This window comes from Salmo salar, chromosome 10, assembly GCF_965601325.2.
Source record: "Salmo salar chromosome 10, fSalSal1, whole genome shotgun sequence".
Lineage (NCBI taxonomy): Eukaryota > Metazoa > Chordata > Actinopteri > Salmoniformes > Salmonidae > Salmo > Salmo salar.
The window spans coordinates 14,324,899-14,349,713 of record NC_138300.1 but is presented as its reverse complement, the minus strand read 5'-3'; the positions used below and the strand labels follow the sequence as shown (position 1 = coordinate 14,349,713).

Below are 24,815 nucleotides of genomic sequence, written 5' to 3'. Positions count from 1 at the left end.
AATCCTCCTGGGAATATTTGTACTCTGTCTCCCCTATTTTCCAGATTTGTACTGGTGTTGTGTTACTGTAAAGTACTTTATGACAACTGCTGATTTAAAAAAAGGGGTTTATGAAATGATAGATTAAAAACACAGAGCTTTTTTATTTGTGTTAAATAGTTTTTTATCCACAGGTCAATTTCATCCTCTTCATGAACATCATCAGAATCCTGATACAGAAACTGAACCCTCGTCTGATCCAGTTCAACAACTCAGATCAGTACAGGTGAGGAGTCTTTTCATTGGATGATACAAAAGAGGAGCAATGTAATTGGACAAAAAGTTCGGTATCCTAGGTCAGTGGAGAGATTATTTTATCGGGCCCTTCTAATATGAAGTTGTCGGACTGGAAAAGACAGGGGAGGTGATTTATAGGATACAATCTATAGATTATATCTGCTGTAGACTATCTATCATAATGTCTGTCTGCTACATAGAAATGGGAGATCTGAGTGAAGCCAACTTTCTTAGTCTCCATTTTTAGGACACAGACAAAGTCATCATAACCATTATGAGTGTCTGAGTAGGTTTGCAAAGGCGGAATCTTCAGATATTTTGGTAGTTAAGAAAACATTTATGTCAATCTATCATAACATTGGTAATTTATACTTGAATAACTTTGAAAAAAGGAATTCATATATAGTATAATTTTTTGAATATATTTGTGTCCATGAGTTTTTAGTTGATAAACCGTATGGTTCAAGTGAAAATAGCCAAATTAATGGAAAAAAGCATCTAATCAACAATGGAATTATTTGGAATATTTTTTTATTTTAACCTCTGCAACTCATCCAACTATTGACTTTGTTTACAACAGCCACCAGTTTGACGCCAAAACAGTCACAACAAATACATATTGACATAGTAAAAGTGTGTAAATAAAAATCTAAAGTATATTTCATACTGAAACTCTCATACTAAACACCAATGGTATTCACTAAGTTGATGGTTTATATTTGGGATAATGTTTTACGGCTTTGTCATTTCATTTTTATTTTAAAATCATCTTCATCTTTATTTTACATGTGATTAAGGCCACGCAAAGGGCCAGAGACAATTACAGACACCTGTGATAACCCGAAGTACCCAAAAGCGCTACTAGATGTCTTGTGATAGATTACATAAAAACCTTGAAAGGTACAAACATTCTGGTAGTTTGACTGGTAAAATTAGAAACTTTGCAACCCTAATTCTGAGTACCTTATGCAATGCAGTAGTAGGTAATACAGTTTGTTGCTCAAGCACATTCTGGGGTCACTGAAGTCCAGTCCATTTAGACCATTACTGAAGAGAACGGTCCTTTCAGTTGCGTGGCTGCTGCATGACGCCGGTTAAGTGTACTACATTTCAGCAGTACATTAGAGAGTCTGAATCGTAATGCAAAAGCACTTTTCTTTTACACGGTTAGGCCTTCTCTAGGGCTGCTTTTAGGGAGTTCAAGCACAGATGTCTATTGAAGAGCTCTGTTGCAGATTAATGAGATACAGTTGAAGTCGTAAGTTTACGTACTTAGGTTGGAGTCAATAAAACTTGTTTTTCAACCACTACACAAATATCTTGTTAACAAACTATAGTTTTGGCATGTTGGTTAGGACATCTACTTTGTGCATGACACAAGTAATTTTTCCAACATTTGTTTACAGACAGATTATTTCACTTATAATTCACTGTATCACAATTCCAGTGGGTCAGAAGTTTACATACACTAAGTTGACTGTGCCTTTAAACAGCTTGGGAAATTCCAGAATATGATGTCATGGCTTTAGAACTTTCTGATAGGCTAATTGATATAATTTGAGTAATTTTACCTGTGGATGTATTTCAAGGCCTACCTTCAAACTCAGTGCCTCTGCTTGACATCATGGGAAAATCCAAAGAAATCAGCCAAGACCTCAGAAAAAACCTTGTAGACCTCCACAAGTCTGGTTCATCCTTGGGAGAAATTTCGAAACACCTGAAGGTACCATGTTCATCTGTACAAACAATAGTACGCAAGTATAAACACCATGGGACCACGCAGCCGTCATACCACTCAGGAAGGAGACGCGTTCTGTCTCCTAGAGATGAACGTACTTTGGTGCGAAAAGTGCAAATCAATCCCAGAACAACAGCAAAGGACCTTGTGAAGATGCTGGAGGAAACGGGTACAAAAGTATCTAAACTCAGCAAAAAAAGAAACATCCCTTTTTCAGGACCCTGTCTTTCAAAGATAATTTGTAAAAATCCAAATAACTTCACAGATCTTCATTGTAAAGGGTTTAAACACTGTTTCCCATGCTTGTTCAATGAACCATAAACAATTAATGAACATGCACCTGTGGAACGGTCGTTAAGACACTAACAGCTTACAGATTCTAGGCAATTAAGGTCACAGTTATGAAAACTTAGGACACCTAATGAGGCCTTTCTACTGACTGAAAAACACCAAAAGAAAGATGCCCAGGGTCCCTGATCAGCTGCGTGAACGTGCCTTAGCATGCTGCAAGGAAGCATGAGGACTGCAGATGTGGCCAGGGCAATAAATTGCAATATCCTTACTGTGAGACACCTAAGGCAGCACTACAGGGAGACAGTTGATTGTCCTCGCAGTGGCAGACCACATGTAACAACACCTGCACAGGATCGGTACATCCGAGCATCGCACCTGCAGGACAGGTACAGGATGGCAACAACAACTGCCCGAGTTACACCAGGAAAGCACAATCCCTCCATTAGTGCTCAGACTGTCCGCAATAGGCTGAGAGAGGCTGGACTGAAGGCTTGTAGGCCTGTTGTAAGGCAGGTCCTCACCAGACATCACTGGCAACAACGTCGCCTATGGGGACAAACCCACCGTCGCTGGACCAGACATGACTGGCAAAAAGTGCTCTTCACTGACGAGTCGCGGTTTTGTCTCACGAGGGGTAATGGTCGGATTCGCGTTTATCGTAGAAGGAATGAGCGTTACATCGAGGCCTGTACTCTGGAGCGGGATCGATTTGGAGGTGGAGGGTCCATCATGGTCTGGGGCGGTGTGTCACAGTATCATCGGACTGAGCTTGTTGTCATTGCGGGCAATCTCAACGCTGTGCGTTACAGGGAAGACATCCTCCTCCCTCATGTGGTACCCTTCCTGCAGGGTCATCCTGACATGACCCTCCAGCATGACAATGCCACCAGCCATACTGCTCGTTCTGTGCGTGATTTCCTGCAAGACAGGAATGTCAGTGTTCTGCCATGGCCAGCGAAGAGCCCAGATCTCAATCCCATTGAGCATGTCTAGGACCTGTTGGATCGAAGGGTAAGGGCTAGGGCCATTCCCCCCAGAAATGTCCGGGAACTTGCAGGTGCCTTGGTGGAACGGTGGGGTAACATCTCACAGCAAGAACTGGCAAATCTGGTGCAGTCCATGTGGAGGAGATGCACTGCAGTACTTAAAATGCAGCTGGTGGCCACACCAGATACTGACTGTTACTTTTGATTTTGACCCCCTCCCCCTTTGTTCAGGGACATTATTCCTTTTCTGTTAGTCACATGTCTGTGGAACTTGTTCAGTTTATGTCTCAGTTGTTAAATCTTGTTATGTTCATACAAATATTTACACATGTTAAGTTTGCTGAAAATGCACACAGTTGACAGTGAGTTTATATCCACAGTAAAATGTGTCCTATATAGACATAACCTGAAAGGCCGCTCAGCAAGGAAGAAGCCACTGCTCCAAAACCACTTTAAAAAGCCAGACTACGGTTTGCAACTGATCGTACTTTTTGGAGAAATGTCCTCACGTCTGATGAAACAAAAATAGAACTGTTTGGCCATAATGACCATCGTTATGTTTGGAGGAAAAAGTGGGAGGCTTGCAAGCCGAAGCACACCATCCCAACCGTGAAGCACGGGGGTGGCAGCATTATGTGAATATATTGAAGCAACATCTCAAGACATCAGTCAGGAAGTTAAAGCTTGGTCGCAAATGGGTCTTCCAAATGGACAATGACCCCAAGCATACTTCCAAGGTTGTGACAAAATGGCTTAAGGACAACAAAGTCAAGGTATTGGAGTGGCCATCACAAAGCCCTGACCTCAATCCTATGGAAAATTTGTGGGCAGAACTGTAAAAAGTGTGTGCGAGCAAGGAGGCCTACAAACCTGACTCGGTTATACCAGCTTTACAATTTAAAGGCAATGCTACCAAATACTAATTGAGTGTATGTAAACTTCTGGCCCCACTGGGAATGTGATGAAAGAAATAAAAGCTGAAATCAATAATTCCCTCTACTATTATTCTGACAATTCGCATTCTTAAAATAAAGTGGTGATCCTAACTGACCTAAAACAGGGAATTTTTAGTAGGATTAAATGTCAGGAATTGTGAAAAACTGAGTTTAAATGTATTTGACTAAGGTGTATGTAAACTTCCCACTTCAACAGTACATGAATAGGTTTTTCATTTACAGGTAAAACAGTATTGAACTTAGAACTGGAGTTAGTTTATTTTTAGTACTTTTCAGTTCTTACAGTTAATTTCAGTTAATTTTAGTTAATTTTAATTTCCTACAGTTTATTTCGGTTCCTATAGTTTATTTGTCTGCTGATTGTCTACACTCTGTAACCATAGGGCTGCATTCCACTTCTGTAAAATTCACTCCCTTCCACTCGCATTGCGCCACCTTGATAACTCCCCCCCCCCCCCCCCCCCCACACAGATCTGAGATAACTGGTTTAATAGGTGAAAACAATGGCGGGAAAGTCTACCTATCACTTATACATATCCAGTTCCTTTGTATCCAGGGAAGGAGAAGTCGTCAAGGTTTGAGGGAAGGGAGCATGTTTTCATGTGTGCAAGGTCTGATTCACCCACCGCTGAGTCAATGCGGTCTGTCTGGCAACGGATCACCTACACCACTTCACCCCTCGAAAGGCTTAGCAGATGATATCCTCATTAGAGGGCAGTGCAGAATAGTTGACTCGAGCCCCGAAAGCACTCATGCATATGTAGATCCTATTATATTCTTAGCTAAGGTCAGTCAAGTAGTAGTAAAACAATAATTACGGGTACCGGTATGCTCCCATACGTAAATGTAAAATTGGCTTTGAAATGCATTCTTGTACACAATCACATGCGTACTCATAAACATGTTAACATGAACAACCCAAGCTTATTCTCTCTCTCTCTCTTTTCCTCCCTCTCTCTTTCCTCCTCTCTGCCAGACGGCTGACTAAGTCCACTCTCCTCCTCATCCCTCTCTTTGGCAGCCACTACATGGTTTTTAACTTCCTGCCTGACTACTTCCAGGTTAGCGTGCGCCTCTGCATCGAGCTCTGCATGGGGTCCTTTCAGGTATTCTAATCCTTTTACACACACTCACTCGCTTGGCCTGCACACACAAACAAATTCACGCTCTCTCAGATACTGTATTCACTGGTGAGAGGCTAGCATGTCTTGGGGATATGATATTTGTGCCTTTGTAACTTTCTCACTCATCATTATTCACGATTCATTCAGGGTTATTTGTAATCATCATAGCATCCACATTCATGTAGAAGTCTTTTGAAACATATTCTACTCATATTTACAATAAAAGTGACTCCAAAATGACACAATATATTATTTACCATTGATTTCTATTAGGTGCAAAATAATCTGAAACGCAACCAAAACAAACAGCAAATTCATCCAAAGAATTTGTAGAGTCACAAGTTTGATGTAGTCATTGCGTGCTATAAATATGGAACCAAATTCTTACATTTTTACAACTTTAATACGCATATACCGTAAGTGAATTTGTCCCAATACTTTTGGTCCCCTAAAATGTATAAGAAGTGCTATAATAACTAAACGGATCACACGATATGGATGAAAATACACTCAAATTAAAGCTGACACTCTGCACTTCAACCTCATAGTCAATGTATCATTTCAGATCCAAAGTGCTGGAGTACAGAGTCAAAACAAAACATGTTCACTGTCCCAATACTTTTGGAGCTCACTGTATGTGGTATTTATACACTATGTCATGAATATGTATATACATCTAACTTACGTAAATTACTCCTGGCATGGATAGCACTTTTACAGCCAGTAAAACAAAGTAATTGAAAAATAGAACAGTTAACATTAATCATTTTAGAGAAGGCAAAATGAATGTGGTTTACAGTACCTTCGGTATTCAGCCTCCTTGACGTTTTACACATGTTGTTACGTGACATCCTTATTATAAAATGTATTAAATAAAACACTTCTCTCATCTATTTACACACTATACCTCATAATGACGAAGCGAAATCAGGTTTTTCGAAGTTTTTGCAAATGTATTAAAAACAGAAATACCTTATTTACCAAAGTATTCAGACCCTTTGCTATGAGACTCAAAATTGAGCTCAGGTGCATACTGTTTCCATTGATCATCCTTCCACCTGTGGTTAATTCAATTGATTTGACATGATTTGGAAAGGCACACGCCTGTCTATATAAGGTCCCACAGTTGACAGTTCATATCAGAGCAAAAACCAAGCCATGAGGTTGAAGGAATTGTCCTTAGAGCTCTGAGAGAGGATTGTGTCAACGCACAGATCTGGGGAAGGGTACCAAAATATTTCTGCAGCATTGAACACAGTGGCCTCAATCATTCTTAAATAGAAGGCGTTTGGAACCACCAAGACTTTTCCTAGAGCTGGCCACACGGCCAAACTGAGAAATCGGGGGAGAAGGGACTTGGTCAGGGAGGTGACCAAGAACTCGATGGTCACTCTGACAGAGCTCTAGAGTTCCTCTGTGGAGATGGGAGAACCTTCCAGAAGGACGACCATCTCTGCAGCACTCTACCAATCAGGCCTTTATGGTAGAGTGGCCAGACGGACGCCACTCCTCAGTAAAAGGCACATCACAGCCTGCTTGGAGTTTGCCAAAACATTTTACATTTTTTTTTTTTTACATTTTAGTCATTTAGCAGACGCTCTTATCCAGAGCGACTTACAATAGTGAATGCATCCATTTCATTTCATTTCATGCATGCATTCTTTTTTTGTACTGGCCCCCCGTGGGAATTGAACCCACAACCCTGGCGTTGCACACACCATGCTGGCGTTGCAAACACCATGCTCTACCAACTGAGCCACAGGCATATAAAGACTCTCAGACCATGAGAAACAAGATTCTCTGGTCTGATGAAACCAAGATTGAACTCTTTGGCCCGAATGCCAAGCGTCACGTCTGGAGGAAACCTGGCAACATCCCTATGTTGATGCATGGTTGTGGCAGCATCATGCTGTGGGGATGTTTTTCAGCAGCAGGGACTGGGAGACCTAGTCAGGATCGAGGGAAAGATGAATGGAGCAAAGTACAGAGAGATCCTTGATGAAAACCTGCTCCAGAGCTCTCAGGACCTCCGACTGGGGCGAAGGTTCACCTTCCAACAGGACAACGACCCTAAGCACACAGCCAAGACAACGCAGGACTGGCTTCGGGACAAGTCTCTGAATGTCCTTGAGTGGCACAGCCAGAACCCGGACTTGAACCCGATCGAACATCTCTGAAGAGACCTGAAAATAGCTGTGCAGCGACTCTCCCCATTCAACATGACAGAGCTTGAGAGGATCAGCAGGGAATAATGGGAGAAACTCCCCAAATACAGGTGTGCCAAGCTTGTAGAGTCATACCCAAGAAGACTCGAGGTTGTAATCACTGCCAAAGGTGCTTCAACAAAGTACTGAGTAAAAGGTCTGAATACTTATGTAAATGTCATATTTCTGTTTTTCTACAAACCAGTTTTTGCTTTGTCATTATGGGGTATATGGTGTAGATTGATGAGAGGGAAAAAATGATTGTATCAATATTAGATTAAGGCTGTAACCTAACAAAGTGGAAAAAAGTCGAGGGTTCTGAATACTTTCCAAATGCACTGTATCATATACCTTTTTATGGCTTTATTTACAATTATACTGCCCACAGTTCTTCTCTTAATTAACTGTTGAAAACATCTGTGTGCTTAATTGTTTTGAATATTGATAGTTGATTATATATCCTCTCTCTTGTAGGGGCTGATTGTCGCAATTCTCTACTGCTTTCTCAACCAAGAAGTGAGTAGTGTAACATTCTACTTTAAAGGCCCAATGCAGCCGTATTTATATCAATGTCAAACAATTCCTGGGTAACAATGAAGTACCTTACTGTAATGGATTTTCCATTGCTTTTTAGAATTTAGCTAGGATTTTCATGGGAGTGGTCTGAGTGGGAGGGGGAAAATGAAACTAGCTGTTATTGGCAGAGAAGATTGAAACTCTCTTCGTTATTGGTCTATTAACCAATTGATCTCATGATGATGTCACCATGGAAAGCAGAAACTCCCGCCCATGCAAAACCTGCTGATTTAGAAGGTCCTGTGTAATTGTATTTTCAACCGTCAACTATCAGGAAAATAACACTGATCAAATGTTTTCATACTTTTACAGAGTTAGTTTTATAAAACATGAATTTTGAGTGCACTGGGCCTTTAATACACACCAACCATACTGCTCTGTAGATGTTGCTTTGATATGTGTGCGTTGTCACACAGTGCCACATGTTCAAATCTGTTTCTCGCCATACAAACACACTCAAATTTCTCTTCACCACCATAAATGTGTCTTTCTTCAGCAGGTTGGTTCAGCAGGAGCAAAATCTGTGGGAAGCTTCAAAGTTTCAAATAAAATGGGGGGGGGGAGGGGTTGCCTGGGAACTGTGCCCAGGTTAATGAGGCCACATTGTTGACAAAAGAAAGCCTCCAAAAAAGTAAATAAATACATAAAAATATTAAATGAATATTAATGAATAATCAATCATTTCTTTCCATATACACATTTAATATCCATATTAATATAATCCACGTTTTTATAATCCAAGTTTTTCTGTAGAAAGTGTAGTTAATCACCCACAGACTGGTTTATAATAATGGACTATTCCACCCTGACTGAGTTCACGTGCATTGTTTCACGCGATATGATTGCAGATGTGACTTTCATTGACATTAAGCTGCAGCAATGAGTCGCTGTCAGAGTGGGCAGAGAAAAGAAAAAGAAAGAAGGAAGATTTAATTTGAACAGAAAAATGACCTAAGTTAACTAATTTCTTTAGTAAAAAGACAGTGCTGCTGATAATACCGCCATCGTCGTGGAGGCAGAGGACTTGAAGGGAAACCTGCTGAAGTGCCTATAGAAAATCTACACACCCTTGAACTCTTTTCACATTTGGCTGCTTTAAAATGTAATTTGTTTCCTACAGATCTACAGAACCTACTCCACATTTTCAAAGTGGAAAATAAGTTATAGAACATTTTCCTAGACCCCCCGTGAGTTAATACTTGATGGAAGCACCTTTAACAGCCATTACAGCTGTGGATAATTTGGAATAAGATTCTACCAACTTTTAAGGCAACATACAACACACTATAGCGCGATCCACCGCATTTAACAATGGCAAGGTGTCTAGGAATATGGTCGAATACAAACACTGTAGTTATTCCCTCCATAAGGCAATCAAACAGGCAAAACGTCAGTACAGAGAGTCGCGATTCAACGGCTCAGACACGAGACGTATGTGGCAGGGTCTGCAGACAATCACGGACTACAAAGGGAAAATCAGCCACGTTGTGGACACTGACGTCTTGCTCCCGGACAAGCTAAACACATTCTTCGCCCGCTTTAAGAATTACACAGTGCCATTCGACGCGGCCCGCTCCCAAGGACTGTGGGCTTTCGTTCTCCGTGGCCACTGTGAGTAAGACATTTAAGCATGCTAACCCTCGCAAGGCTGCCAGCCCAGACGGCATCCCTAGCCGGGTCCTCAGAGCATGCGCAAACCAGCTGGCTGGGGGTGTTTACGGACATAGTCAATCTCTCCCTATCCCAGTCTGCTGTCCCCACATGCTTCAAGATGTCCACCATTGTTCCTGTACCCAAGAAAGCGAAGGTAACTGAGCTAAATGACTATGACTAGTACTTTGAGAGGCTAGTTAAGGATCATATAACCTCTACCTTACCTGCTCCTAGACCCACTTCAATTTGCTTACCGCCCCAAAAGATCCACAGACGATGCACTCACCATTGGACTGCACACTGCCCTATCCCATCTGGACAAGAGGAATACCTACGTAAGAATGCTGTTCATTGACTATAGCTCAGCCTTCAACACCATAGTACCCTCCAAGCTCATCATTAAGCTCGGCCCTGGGTATGACCCCTGCCCTGTGCAACTGGGTCCTGAATTTCCTGACCGGCCGCCCCCAGGTGGTGAAGGTAGGAAACAACACCTCCACTTCGCTGATCCTCAACACATTGGGCCCCACAAAGGTGCGTACTCAGCCCCCTCCTGTACTCCCTGTTCACATGACTTCATGGCCACGCACGCCTCCAACTCAATCCTCAAGTTTGCAGACAACACAACAGTAGTAGGCCTGATTACCAACAATGATGAGACAGCCTACAGGGAGGAGGTGAGGGCTCTTGCGGAGTGGTGCCAGGAAAATAACCTCTTCCTCAACATCAACAAAATGAAGGAGCTGATCATGGACTTCAGGAAACAGCAGAGAGCGCACGCCCCTTTCCACATCGACAGGACCGGAGTGGAGAAGGTGGAAAGCATCAAGTTCCTCGGCGTACACATCACTGACAATCTGAAATGGTCCACCCACACAGACAGTGTGGTGAATAAGGTGCAACAGCGCCTCTTCAACCTCAGGAGGCTGAAATAATTACGCTTGGCCCCTAAGACCCTCACAGACTTTTACAGATGCACAATTGAGAGCATCCTGTCGGGCTGTATCACCGCCTGGTATGGCAACTGCACCGCCCTCAACCGCAGGGCTCTCCAGAAGGTGGTGCGGTCAGCCCAATGCATTACCGGGGGCACGCTGCCTGCTCTCCAGGACACCTACACCACCCAATGTCACAGGATGTCCAAAAAGATCATCAAGGACATCAACCACCCGAGCCACGGCCTGTTCACCCCGCGATCGTCCAGAAGGCGAGGTCAGTACAGGTGCATCAAAGCTGGGACCGAGATACTGAAAAACAGCTTCTATCTCAAGTCCATCAGACTGTTAAATAGCCATCACTAGCCGAATACCAACCGGTTACTCAACCCTGCACCTTAGTCTGCTGCCCTATATACATAGACATGGAATCACTGGCCACTTTAATAATGTTTACATACTGCTTTACTCGTCTCATATGTATATACTGTGTTCTATTCTACTGTATTTTAGTCAATGCCACTCTGACATTGCTTGTCCTAATATTAATATATTTCTTAATTCCGTTCTTTTACTTTTAGATTTGTGTGTATTGTTGTGAATTGTTAGATATTACTGCACTGTTATTTGCTACACCCACAATACCATCTGCTAAATATGTGTATGTGACCAATACAATTCGATTTGATTATATCCATTGTTTTTGTCAATCGCTCAAGCTCATTAAATTTGGTTGGGAATCATTGATGGAGAGCAATATTCAAAACTTTTCTGATTTTCAAGCAAAATTTAAGCCAGGACTGAGACTAGACCACTCCGGAACACTCAACACCTCTTGGAAAGCCATTCTGGTGTCTTTGGCATAAAAATTGTGTAATTATCCTGCAGAAAAATGTTTATTTCAATGGGAATGTAATACTCGTCGTTGAAGGGGGACCAAAACGCAGCGGGTAAAGTGCTCATCCTCTCATTTATTAAAGAAAACACTTAATCAATACAAAACAAACGACGAAAACAGTCCAGTAAGGTGCATAGACTATAATAGAAACAACCACCCACAAAACCCAGTGAAAACAAACACAACTAAATATGGCCTCCAATTAGAGACAACAACAACAACCAGCTGCTTCTAATTGGAGGTCATTGACAAAACTCACACAGAACTAGAAAAGCTAGATAAACATAGAAATAAGAAAACTAGAACCTAAACCCACAATACCCAACCACACAAAACAAACACCCCCTGCCACGCCCTGACCAACTACAATGACAAATATCCCCTTTTACCGGCCAGGACGTGACAGTACCCCCCCCCCAAAGGTGCAGACCCCCGAATGCACCTCAAAACAAAACCCACAAAAACAACCCCAAACCTAAAGGGTGGGAAGGGAGGGTGGCCACCGTCAATGACTGTTCCTGTGCTTCACCCCCCCTTCCCAATCCTCCCACCACGGAGGTGGCTCTGGCTCTGGCCGTAGCTCCCGTTCAGCAGACTCTGGGCTGCGCGGCATCGCTGGAGGCCCCGGGCTGCGCGGCGTCGCTGGAGGCCCCGGGCTGCGCGGCGTCGCTGGAGGCCCCGGGCTGAGAGGCGTCGCTGGAGGCCCCGGGCTGAGAGGCGTCGCTGGAGGCCCCGGGCTGAGGGGCGTCGCTGGAGGCTCCTGGCTGGGGAGCGTCGCTGGAGGCTCCGGGCTGGGGAGCGTCTCTGGAGGCTCCTGACTGGGGAGCGTCGCTGGAGGCCCCGGGCTGAGAGGTGTCGCTGGAGGCCCCTGACTGAGGGGCGTCGCTGGAGGACTGAGGGGCGTCGCTGGAGGACTGAGGGGCGTCGCTGGAGGACTGAGGGGCGTCGCTGGAGGACTGAGGGGCGTCGCTGCAGGCTCCGGACTGTAGGCCGTCGCTGTAGGCTCCGGACTGTAGGCCGTCTCTGCAGGCTCCGGACTGTAGGCCGTCTCTGCCGGTTCCGGACTGTAGGCCGTCTCTGCCGGTTCCGGACTGTAGGCCGTCTCTGCCGGTTCCGGACTGTAGGCCGTCTCTGCCGGTTCCGGACTGTAGGCCGTCTCTGCCGGTTCCGGACTGTAGGCCGTCGCCGGAAGCTCTGGACGGGGGACTGTCGCCGGAAGCTCTGGACTGGGACTGCGCACTGGAGGGCTGATGCGTGGGGCTGGCTTAGGAGGCGCCAGACTAGTTACCCGCACCACAGGGCTAGTGCGAGGAGCAGGAACAGGACGTACTGGGCTGGGCAGGCGCACTGGAGGCCTGATGCGTGGGACTGGCTGTAGAAGCGCCAGACTAGTAACACGCACCACAGGGCTAGTGCGAGGAGCAGGAACAGGACGTACTGGGCTGGGCAGGCACACTGAAGGCCTGATGCGTGGGGCTGGCTTTGGAGGCGCCAGACTAGTTACCCGCACCACAGGGCTAGTGCGAGGAGCAGGAACAGGACGTACTGGACTGGGCAGACACACTGGAGGAAGAGTACGAGGAGCAGGAACAGGATACACTGGGCCATGAACCCTCACCGGCGGTCTGATGCTTGCAACTTGCATCACCGGTCCTGGCTCGATGCTGGCTCTAGCATGACACCTGTGAGGAGCTTTCACCAAGCGCACCGGGCTGTAGCTGCGCACTGGCGATACCGTGCGTATCTCCACATAACATGGTGCTTGCTTGCTCCGTCGCTCTCCATAGTAAGCACAGGTGCTCCTTCGTGCCCTTTCCGCCAGTACCTCTCTCCGGAATCTTGCGTCAAGCTCCTCGCTTGATTCCTTGACTGGCTCCTCTTTGCTCCACGGCTCTCCCCTGTACCCCCGGGAAGTTAGGTCAGGGCTCCCCCCTGACTCCCCGTATGCCCCCCCCAAAAAATGTTTTGGGGCTGCCTCCTCACCTCCTGAAATGGAGGATATAATGCCTCATACCTCCGTCGTTCCCTCTTAGCTTCCTCCAGCTCCTCCTTCGGGCGCTGGTACTCCCCAGCCTGCCTCCATGGTCCTTTACCATCCAGGATCTCCTCCCATGTCCAGGACTCCAAATAGCTCTCTTGCTGCTCCTTCCTCCGCTGCTTGGTCCTTCTTTGGTGGGTGGTTCTGTAACAATCGTCGTTGAAGGGGGACCAAAACGCAGCGGGTAAAGTGCTCATCCTCTTATTTATTAAGGAAAACACTTAACCAATACAAAACAAACGATGAAAACAGTCCAGTAAGGTGCATAGACTATAATAGAAACAACCACCCACAAAACCCAGTGAAAACAAACACAACTAAATATGGCCTCCAATTAGAGACAACAACAACCAGCTGCCTCTAATTGGAGGTCATTGACAAAACTCACACAGAACTAGAAAAGCTAGATAAACACGGAAAACTAGAACCTAAACCTACAATACCCAACCACACAAAACAAACACCCCCTGCCACGCCCTGACCAACTACAATGACAAATAACCCCTTTTACCGGCCAGGACGTGACAGGGAATCAGTAATCAACACAATTTCAAAATGTTTACAGATTTCTCTTTTTCACGCCTAGCTTGTGTCTGTTTGGTACTAGTTTAATACACTGAACAAAAATATAAAAGCAACATGTAAAGTGTTGGTTTCATGAGCTGAAAATAAAAGATCCCCAAAATGTTCCAGACACACAAAAAGCTTATTTCTCTCAGATTTTGTGCACAAATTTGCTTACGTCCCTGTTTGTGAGCATTTCTCCTTTGCCAAGATAATACATCCACCTGACAGGTGTGGAATCTCAAGAAGCTGATTAAACAGCATGATCATTACACAGGTGCACCTTGTGCTGGGGACAATAAAAAGCCACTAAAATGTGCAGCTTTGTCACGCAACACAGTGCCACCGATGTCTCAAGTTATGAGGGAGCGTGCAATTGGCATGTTGACTGCAGGAATCAACCAGAGTGGTTTCCAGAGAATTTAATGTTCATTTCTCAATCAATTGTTTTAGAGAGTTTGGCAGTACGTCCAACCGGCCTCACAACCGCAGACCAAGTGTAACCACACCAGCCCAGGACCTCCACATCCAGCGGGATTGTCTGAGACCAGCCACCCAGACAGCTAATGAAACTTGGGGTTTGCACAACCAAATAATTTCTGCACAATATGTCAGAAACCGTTTCAGGGAAGCTCATCTGCCTGCTCGTCGTTCTCACCAAGATCTTGACCTGACTGCAGTTCGGCGTCGTAACCGACTTCAGTGAGCAAATGTTCACCTTCGATAGTCACTAGCACGCTGGAGATGTGTACTCTTCATCGAAGATTCCCGAGTTCAGCTGTACCAGGCACATGTCAGACTGCGTGTATGTCGTCGTGTAGGCGAGCTGTTTGCTGATGTCAACATTGTGTACAGAGTGCCCCGTGGTGTAGGTGGGGTTATGGTATCGGCAGGCAGAAGGTACGGACAACGAACACAATTGAATTTTATTGATGGCAATTTGAATGCACAGAGATACAGTGATGAGATCCTGAGGCCCATTGTCGTGCCATTCATCCGACGCCATCACCTCATGTTTCAGCATGATAATGCACGGCCCCATATCGGAAGGATCTATACACAATTCCTGGAAGCTGAAAATGTCCCAGTTCTTCCATGGCCTGCATACTCACCAGACATGTCACCCGTAGAGCATGTTTGGGATTCTCTGGATCACTGTGTACGACAGTGTGTTCCAGTTTCCACCAATATCAGTTGGTTGTAATTCCACAGGCCACAATCAGCAGCCTGATCTCTATGCGAAGGAGATGTGTCACACTGCATGAGGCAAATGGTGGTCACACCAGATACTGACTGGTTTTCTGATCAACTCCCCTCCTTTCTTTTAAAGGCATCTGTGACCAACAGAGTGTGAATATATACAGTATATACTGTAAAATCGTGCAAACAGCCATGCAATCTCCATAGACAAACATTGGCAGAAGAATGGCCTTACTGAAGAGCTCAGTGACTTTCAACGTGGCACCGTCATAGGATGCCACCTATCCAACAAGTCAGTTCGTCAAATGTTTTCCCTGCTAGAGCTGCCCTCGTCAACTGTATGTGCTGTTATTGTGAAGTGGAAATATCTAGGAGCAACAACGGTTCAGCCACAAAGTGGTAGGCCACACAAGCTCACAGAACGGGACCGCCGAGTGCTGTAGCGCGTACAAATCGTCTGTCCACGGTTGCAACGCTCACTAACGAGTTCCAAACTGCCTCTGGAAGCAACGTTAGCACAAGAACTGTTTGTCAGGAGCTTCATGAAATGGGTTTCCATGGCCGAGCAGCCGCACACAAGCCTAAGATCCCCATGTGCAATGCCAAGTGTCGGCTGGAGTGGCGTAAAGCTCGCCTCCATTGGACTCTGGAGCAGTGGAAACACATTCTCTGGAGTGATGAATCACGCTTCACCAACTGGCAGTCCAACGAACGAATCTGGGTTTGGCGGATGCCAGGATAACGATGCCAGGATAACTGTGAAGTTTGGTGGAGGAGGAATAGTGGTCTGGGGCTGTTTTTCATGATTCGGGTTAGGCCCCTTTCAGTGAAGGGAAATCTTAACGCTACAGCATACAATGACATTCTAGACTATTCTGTGCTTCCATCTTTTGTTTCAACAGTTTGGGGAAGGCCCTTTCCTCTTTCAGCATGACAATGCCCCCTTGCACAAAACGAGGTCCATACAGATATGGTTTGTCGAACGATGTGGAAGAACTTGACTGGCCTGCACAGAAACCTGACCTCAACCCCATCGAACACCTTTGGGATAAATTGGAACACCAATTTTGGATTGAGATGTTTGACAAGCAGGTGTCCACATACTTTGGTCATGTAGTGTATATATACAGTGCATTCTGAAAGTATTCAGACCCCTTGACTTTTTCCACATTTTGTTACCTTACAGCCTTATTCTAAAATGGATTAAATATACAGTACCAGTCAAAAGTTTGGACACACCTACTCGTTACAGGGTTTTTCTTTATTTTGACAGTTTTCTACATTGTAGAATAATAGTAGACATTAAAACTATAAAATAACACATATGGAATCATGTAGATGTAGTAACCAAAAAAGAGTTAAACAAATCAAAATATATTTTAGATTCCTCAAAGTGACCACCCTTTTCCTTGATGACAGCTTTGCACACATTGTCTCAACCAGTTTCATTAGGTAGTCACCTGGAATGCATTTCAATTAACAGTTGTGCCTTGTTAATTTGTGGAATTTCTGTCCTTATTAATGCGTTTCAGCCAGTCAGTTGTGTTGTGACAAGGTGGAGGTGGTATACAGAAGATAGCCCTATTTGGTAAAAGACCAAGTCCATATTATGGCAAGCACAGCTCAAATAAGCAAAGAGAAACGACAGTCCATCATTACTTTAAAACATGAAGGTCAGTCAACCCAGAAAATCTCATGAACTTTGAAAGTTTCTTCAAGAGCTGTGGCAAAAACCATTAAGCGATATGATGAAACTGCCTCTCATGAGGACCGCCACAGGAATGGAAGACCCAGAGTTCATTAGAATTACCAGCCTCAGAAATTGCAGCCCAAATAAATAAATAAGTAACAGACACATCTCAAAATCAACTGTTCAGAGGAGACTGTGTGAATCAGGCCTTCATGGTTGAATTGCTGCAAAGAAATCCCTACTAAAGGACACCAATAACAATAAAAGACTTGCAATGTATATTAGACTGGTGGACATTTGTCCTTTGGTCTGGAGTCCAAATTGGAGATTTTTGGTTCCAACCTCCGTGTCTTTGTGAGATGCGGTGTGGGTGAACGGAGGATCTCTGCTTGTGTATTTCCCATCGTAAAGCATGGAGGAGGAGGTTCTATTGTGTGGGGGAGCTTTTCTGCTGACACTTTCTGTGATTTATTTAGAATTCAAGGCACACTTAACCTGCATGGCCTCCACAGCATTCTGCAGCGGTACACCATCCCATCTGGTTTGGGCTTAATGGGACTATCATTTATAATTTGTTTTTCAACGGGACAATGACCCAACACATTTCCAGGCTGTGTAAGGGCTATGTTACCAAGAAGGGGAGTGATGGAGTGCTGCATCAGATGACCTGGCCTCCACAATCCCCCAACCTCAACCAAATTGAGATGGTTTGGGATGGGTCGGACGGCAGAGTGAAGGAAAAGCAGCCAACTAGTGCTCAGCATATGTGGGAACTCCTTCAAGATGGTTGTAAAATAATTCCAGGTGAAGCTGGTCGAGGGAATGCCAAGAGTGTGCAAAGCGTGGCTATTTTGAAGAATCTCAAATATAGATTTGGTTTGTTTAACACTTTTTGGTTACTACATGATTACATATGTTTTCTTTCATAGTTTCATAGTGCTGTCTTCACTATTATTCTACAATGTAGAAAATATTAAAAATAGAAAAAAACGGAATGAGTAGATGTTCTAAAACCTTTGGTGTGTGTATGTATGTATGTATGTATATAAACACACACACATGGTTTTCAGACTAACTTTTTACATGGGCGTTGCTCCTTTCAAATGTATTTTGATCCTGACGAAGTCTCCCGTCCGTGCGGATAACAAGCATCCCCATAACCAGATACTGGGACCACAATACTTGAAAATAGAGAGGGTTTCACTGTGTTGCGTTGTATTGGGTATGACCCAACCCTGTAGTTTTTTAATTTAGGTCAAAAAGTGAATTTATTTGTTGTTTTCTCTTGCAGTATTACTTAACAGCCTTGTTGCAAACACAATGGATGACTTGGTGTAACGAGTGCGCTGAGAGTCGGGAAACACGAAACACAAACAACGTACCGACATGAAAACAGAGTCAATAACACCTTAGGAAAGAACCAAGGGGAGTGACAGATATAGGGAAGATAATCAAGGAGGTGATGGAGTCCAGGTGAGTGTCATGAGGTGCAGGTGTGCGAGACGATGGTGACAGGTGTGCGGGATAATCAGCAGCCTGATGACCTAGAGGCCGGAGAGGGAGTACACGTGACATTTGGAGTGGATCTTTTAACACAGGCTTCTTTCTTTTCACTTTGTCATGCAGGCCAGTAATATGGACTGAATGCAATGTTGTTGATCCCTTTTTGTTCTTTCAAGTATTGTGGTGGCAGCATCATGTTATGGGAATGCTTGTCACCAGCAGAGACTGGGGAGTTTTCTGAGGGACAATTACACACAGTTTTATGCAAAAGGCCAATCCAGAATGGCTTTCCGATTAGGTGTTGAGTGTTCCTGAGTGGTCTAGTCTCAGTCTTGACTTAAATCTGCTTAAAAAAAAAATCAGAGACAAGGTTTAAATATCGCTGTCCATCAATGATCCCCAACCAAACTTGCTGAGCCTGAGCAATTTTGAAGAAAAAAAAAAACGATGGATATATTTTGCCCTGAGAGTTGTGCAAAGTTGGTAGAATCTTAATTAAAATGATTCACAGCTGTAATGGCTGCCAATGGTGCGTCCACCTAGTATTAACTCAGGGGTGTGGAGCCCATGATAAACCAGTTTGACATTTTTCGTAATTTAAACATTTTTATATAACTTTCTTTTGTTTAGAAAATGTGGAGTAGGTTGTGTAGATCTGTAGGAAACAAATTCAATGAAATTTTAAGCCAGAAAAATGTGAAAAAAGTTCAAGGCGGTGTAGAATTTCATAGGCACTGTATCGGATGTTGTCTGGCCAAAAAGAGTATGGCATGTCATACTCTTTTTGACCAGACAGCATCTGATACATTGGCTACATATAGTAAGACAGAGGGGCGCTGTTTCGGTCACTCAAATTCTTTCTCCGGTGAGATAGTTTCAGCCACTTGGTGGGTGCACAGTTTACGGTTTGGTTACTGGAATTATTTGCAAAGGCAACCTACTTTTTGAAGTGATTTGTTTGACAATCAGATGAAAACATCATGACTGGTTGTGTTCATGACACATTTTAAAGGTAATGCAACCATGTCTTTAATATAAAACCAATTTAAAAAAAGTTGTACATAGGAGAGGGGGTGAGGGGTCTATAGAAGGTTTATAGAGGGTTTAGAAGGTTTATACAGGTTTTATAGAAGGAAAAAGCACATCAGAAACACCTCCGTCCGTCCATCCATCCGTCAACAACACTGAAATTGGCTGCTTTTGGAGATTATACAATGTGTACTCTGGTTGTACAATCTAAGGTCTTTGGGTGTGTGTCTGTTTCTATCAGGTCCAGAAGGAGATCCATATGAGGTGGCTGAGGTGGCAGGATAACAGCTACGGAGTGGTACTGCCCGGTGCCAAGGGTAGTCAGATGGACACACCGTTCTAGTGCTCTTCATCCACCTCTCCTCTTCCTCTCCAACCTCTTGTGTTTTTATGCGTGTCTTTCGTAGAGGGGTTGGAATAAAGCGGAAGACAAGATTCCATTGGATGTCTGTTTACATTGGACAGTAAAGTAATCTTCTCCTTCCTGTGGCCTCCACACATTGATAATATACTTTTAGGAGCGAGTGCTGTACATTGTGTCCTTGAAACCTACAATGTCCTCTCCTCTCGCATCACACTCTCATTTCTAAAGGGACCACCATTGAGTTCATCCATTGTGTCCAGCTCGAGTTTAACTGTTTGGCACATTGTGAAATTCTCCTCCTTCGCCTCTTCCACTCGGCATCATCTACGGTTTTGTTACGTTGAAGGACAATGGAAGTCTATCTCTGTGTAGCTCTGGTCCAGGGCCTTACCTTACGTTCTCTGTGGTACTACACCACGTTTTGATGTGTTTTTAGCAAGTCAATATGATCGACCTTCTACAGGAAAATAGATGTTTTTATGTATCAAACGTACCCGTTTTTCAGGTTTTATTAGAATATTACCTTATGATGTGTGTGTTGCATTCTCTCTGTGTTTTAGTGCCTTTTTGTTTGTGTGTTTCTCTAGTGTGTGGGTGTGTGTGTGTGTGTGCATGCCCATTGCTCCAATGCCATAGATTCTGTATACAGTATTAGGTCCCCTTGAGGTCCTTTGGTATGGCTTTTTGTGGCTATTGACCATAAGGAGGAGAAATACACCGCAGGATAGAAATTCATTATCCTCTAGCTGTGCCAAGAAATATGAGGAAACGGGACCTATGCATTTTAACTTTTTCACTCACCTCATTTCTACTATGAAAAAAACCATGGCTATACGTGCAGTGCAGATACCATGCCAACTGCATTGTGTGCTGATGTTGAATTGTTTTCTACTTAAGGACAAATTATGTTTGAATAAAGCTGTGTGCTTTAACGTAGGCTGAATGTGATATTTTAAACAGAAGAATGTGGTGTCTCTTGAAATAAAGCTACATTTATACTTGAACAGGCTACTGTATTTGCAAGGATAGATGGTGTCTACTAAGAGTATCAATCTCACTGCTTTCAAGTGGTGATTCGTGTTGCAAGACAATTTACGACAATTCTACAACCTATCTGAAGTGAGCTGGGTCATTCCAGGAAATGAGTGCCTTTTAGCTTCGCTTTGTTATGTTAAGTAAAAAACGTGTACCAATATTGAATTTTAAAAGCCTGTTACATTAATTGAAGTGCCCTTTAATATAAACCACATTTTTCTAAAGCTTGCATTCAATTCATGCCTTGATTTAGTTTCACTTGCACTTATTCAAAATGCTAACGTTTTAGCATTTGTGGCACAAATCCCATCCAAGTCCTGGTACCGATATTAGCATTTTTTGCGCATCATATCCAAATCATCCAAAAGTATCTAAAATTGATTGTGAAGCTCAACAAAGTCACTTATAGAGAGATTTGAACATGATGTGCAAAGACATTTATAATATCAGTACCATGACTTTAATTGGATTTGTGCACAAATGCTAAAAAGTTAGCATTTGGAAACAGTTCCAGGGAAACTAAACCAAAGCATGGATTTCTGTCAAACCTTGTCCATAGACTGTTTACAGGGTAAGGAAATTGTGTACTTTGTAATTTGGGTGAACTATCCCTTTAAGATGAAATCTTCAATCAGTCAACAGTGAACCCTGTTACTTTATTTGGCACTTAATAGTCTTGTTTATTTTATTAACCACTGCGTGGCCAAACACGACTCCAACACCATCATTAAGTTTTCTGCTGACACAACAGTGGTAGGCCTGATCACTGACAACGATGAGACAGCCTATAGGGAGGAGGTCAGAGACCTGACAGTTTGGTGCCAGGACAACAACCTCTCCCTCAATGTGAGCAAGACAAAGGAGCTGATCGTGAACTACTGGAAAAGGCGGGCCGAACAGGCCCCCATTAACATCGACGGGGCTGTAGTGGAGCAGGTCGAGAGTTTCAAGTTTCTTGGTGTCCACATCACCAACGAACTATCATGGTCCAAACATACCAAGGCAGTCATGAAGAGGGCACGACAAAACCTTTTCCCCCTCAGGAGACTGAAAAGATTTGGCATAGGCTCCCAGATCCTCAAAAGGTTCTACAGCTGCACCATCGAGAGCATCCTGACCGGTTGCATCACCGCCTGGTATGGCAACTGCTCGGGAGTCTGGCCGTAAGGCGCTACAGATGGTAGTGCGAACGGCCCAGTACATCACTGGGGCCAAGCTTCCTGCCATCCAGGACCTATATAATAGGCGGTGTCAGAGGAAAGCCCATAAAATTGTCAGAGACTCCAGTCACCCAAGTTATAGACTGTTTTCTCTGCTACCTCACGGCAAGTGGTACTGAAGCGCCAAGTCTAGGACCAAAAGGCTCCTCAACAGCTTCTACCCCTAAGCCATTAGACTGCTGAACAATTCATAAAATTCGCCACCATTAACATAGCCCCTTTGCTCCCACCTACATGTACAGATTACCTCAACCCCTGCACACTGACCCGGTACCGATGTCCCCTGTATATAGCCTCTTTATTGTTAAAATTAGGTGAAATCAAAAGCTTGTTTTGACCTGGTTATATTTCTTAAAAGGCACCGAATTGGTGGAATGACCCAGCTGGCATCAACATATCAGGGGCTGCATACTGCCGTTGTGCCCTTGAGCAAGGGACCTAAGCCCTAACTGCCCATGGGTCGCTGGTTTGGGGGCTGCTCTGAGGCTTACCCTCGCTGTAGGCCCACTGCTGATGTAGGGTGTATTGTGCAAGCAACCCAACAGTTAGATTAATACATATCTATTCTCTTCTAATAAATTGAAATGCTATTTTATCCTACCAATGTTTTCTGCCACGCTCTCGGCATAACTCCCTTTCCCCACTATAGTTTATGACCTCAATCAAAAGTTCAGACAGGGGACGCTGCGCCCTCAGGCAGCACTCAGAAGGAGAGCGATTTAGCTTGTTGTTCCTCCACAGCGGTTTGGGATTTAAGGAATGGGAAGTATAGAATTCCTGGACAGGATGTGGAGGAGTACAGCACAGCCCCTTACATCGAGTTGCTGGATTGGTTTGTGGGGAAAGACAACTCCAAACTATTTATCCCGCATCTGGAGGAGACCGTGGAAGAAACGCGTTTGGCAAGTCGAAACCTCGCTCATCCAGTGGACCCAAATCGACTTTATCTGTTACTGGTAAGCAACTTTATTTGATTGCATGTTTTGTTTTCTCTATACATGTCAATTTAAAACGCATTTACATGGTGCGATCTGGGATAATAACTGAATACGACAGTAACTGTAGGTTATGAATTCGCGTCTGATCCGCAGTTATTGGAAGTTTGTAGGACACTTCTTGTTATTAAGCTATAGTCTATGGGTGTCGGGCAGAACATCGTATTTGGACCGCTATACCCTGAAGAGATGCGTGAAGATATTGCGCAAACACGTTCCAAACTAGAAACAGCGGGAGGGATCATTTATTTCTGGGCATGGGCATTCAGAATAGAAAAGGACAAGTTATTACGCACACAGTTCGAAATACTTTTCCATTCCATTGCATCATGCTAGACGCACCTTAAGTGGAAACACGTTTATTTTCTTCTGGATAGTGGATAGTGACCCGGGCGTGTCATGGAGAAAGAACAAGAACAGAAGATGGTTAATAACAGGGTCTACTCTGCTGTCTCTTCATCTAGCTTTGTAGTCAGTGTTACATGTCTAGACATGATGTCTGTAAGCCTACCCCCAGCAGTTTAAATGGGTCGAATCTCTTGTCTGCTCAGCTCAGTTGTTGGTTGTTGTATTCCATAGTATTGAGGGAGCCCCTTAGGGATCATGGTAATTTTTTATTATTTCCCTCAATAAAAAATAATTCCCTCAATATAAAAATGTGTTCCCTAAATGTATTAATTTGTTCCCTCTGATCTCAGCTGCAGATTCGAGTGCATGTCCATGTCCATGCATTGATCAGAGTTAATTGAAATATACTTCAATCTGGACGTGAAATACAAATATCTTCTTTGAGATAATCTCATTCATTTACATACTTTTTACTCCCTTTTCAGAACCATGCTTGATATGGCTGACTTGATAAACGATGGTTCAAATGACAAGCTACTCCTGATTCCTTGTGGATTTGTGTAGCCTATCTCTATAAGAACAGCATTCTCATTATGTACAATCAGTGGTGGGAAAAGTAACTAATTGTCATACTTGAGTAAAAGTAAATATAAATATTGACTCAAGTGAAAGTCACACATTAAAAATCCTACTTGTATAAGTCTAAAAGTATTTGGTTTTAAATATACTTAAGTATCAAAAGTAAATTTAATTGCTAAAATATACTTAAGTATCAAAAGTAAGTAAAAGTGCAAATCATTTCAAATTCCTTATATTAAGCAAAGCAGATATCACCATTTTCTTGTTTTTTAAATGTATGGATAGCCAGCGGCACACTCTAACACTCAGACATCATCATTTACAAACAAAGTATGTTTTTAGTGAGTCCTCCAGATCAGAGGCAGTAGGGATGACAAGGGATGTTCTCTTGATAAGTGTGTGATTACAAAAATGTTCTGTCCTGCTAAGCATTCAAAATGTAATGAGTACTTTTGTGTGTCAGGGAAAATGTATGGAGTAAAAAGTACATCATTTTCTTTAGGAATGTAATGAAGTAAAAGTTTATGCTGAAAGAAAATATGAAGAAAATATAAATACTAAAGTACAAATACCCGCAAAAAACGACTTAAGTAGTACTTTCAAGTATTTT

At 43.6% G+C, this 24,815-nt stretch overlaps 2 protein-coding genes across 2 annotated transcripts in view; both read left to right on the top strand.

Moving 5' to 3' along the window:
- LOC106613554 (growth hormone-releasing hormone receptor) overlaps positions 1-21,031 on the top strand; it is a 61,670-nt gene extending 40,639 nt beyond the window's left edge. The window contains exons 10-13 of the mRNA XM_014215935.3: positions 174-265; positions 5,227-5,356; positions 8,053-8,094; positions 19,906-21,031. Of these exons, the coding sequence (XP_014071410.1) occupies positions 174-265; positions 5,227-5,356; positions 8,053-8,094; positions 19,906-20,007 (366 nt within the window). The 3' untranslated portion in view covers positions 20,008-21,031. The remainder of the gene's footprint in view (positions 1-173; positions 266-5,226; positions 5,357-8,052; positions 8,095-19,905) is intronic.
- Positions 21,032-23,005: 1,974 nt separating this feature from the next.
- The window catches only part of si:ch211-221n20.8 (uncharacterized), a 40,617-nt gene continuing 38,807 nt past the window's right edge, over positions 23,006-24,815 (top strand). Inside the window, exon 1 of the mRNA XM_014215930.3 lies at positions 23,006-23,239. The gene's annotated coding sequence lies outside the window, so the exon portion shown is untranslated. The remainder of the gene's footprint in view (positions 23,240-24,815) is intronic.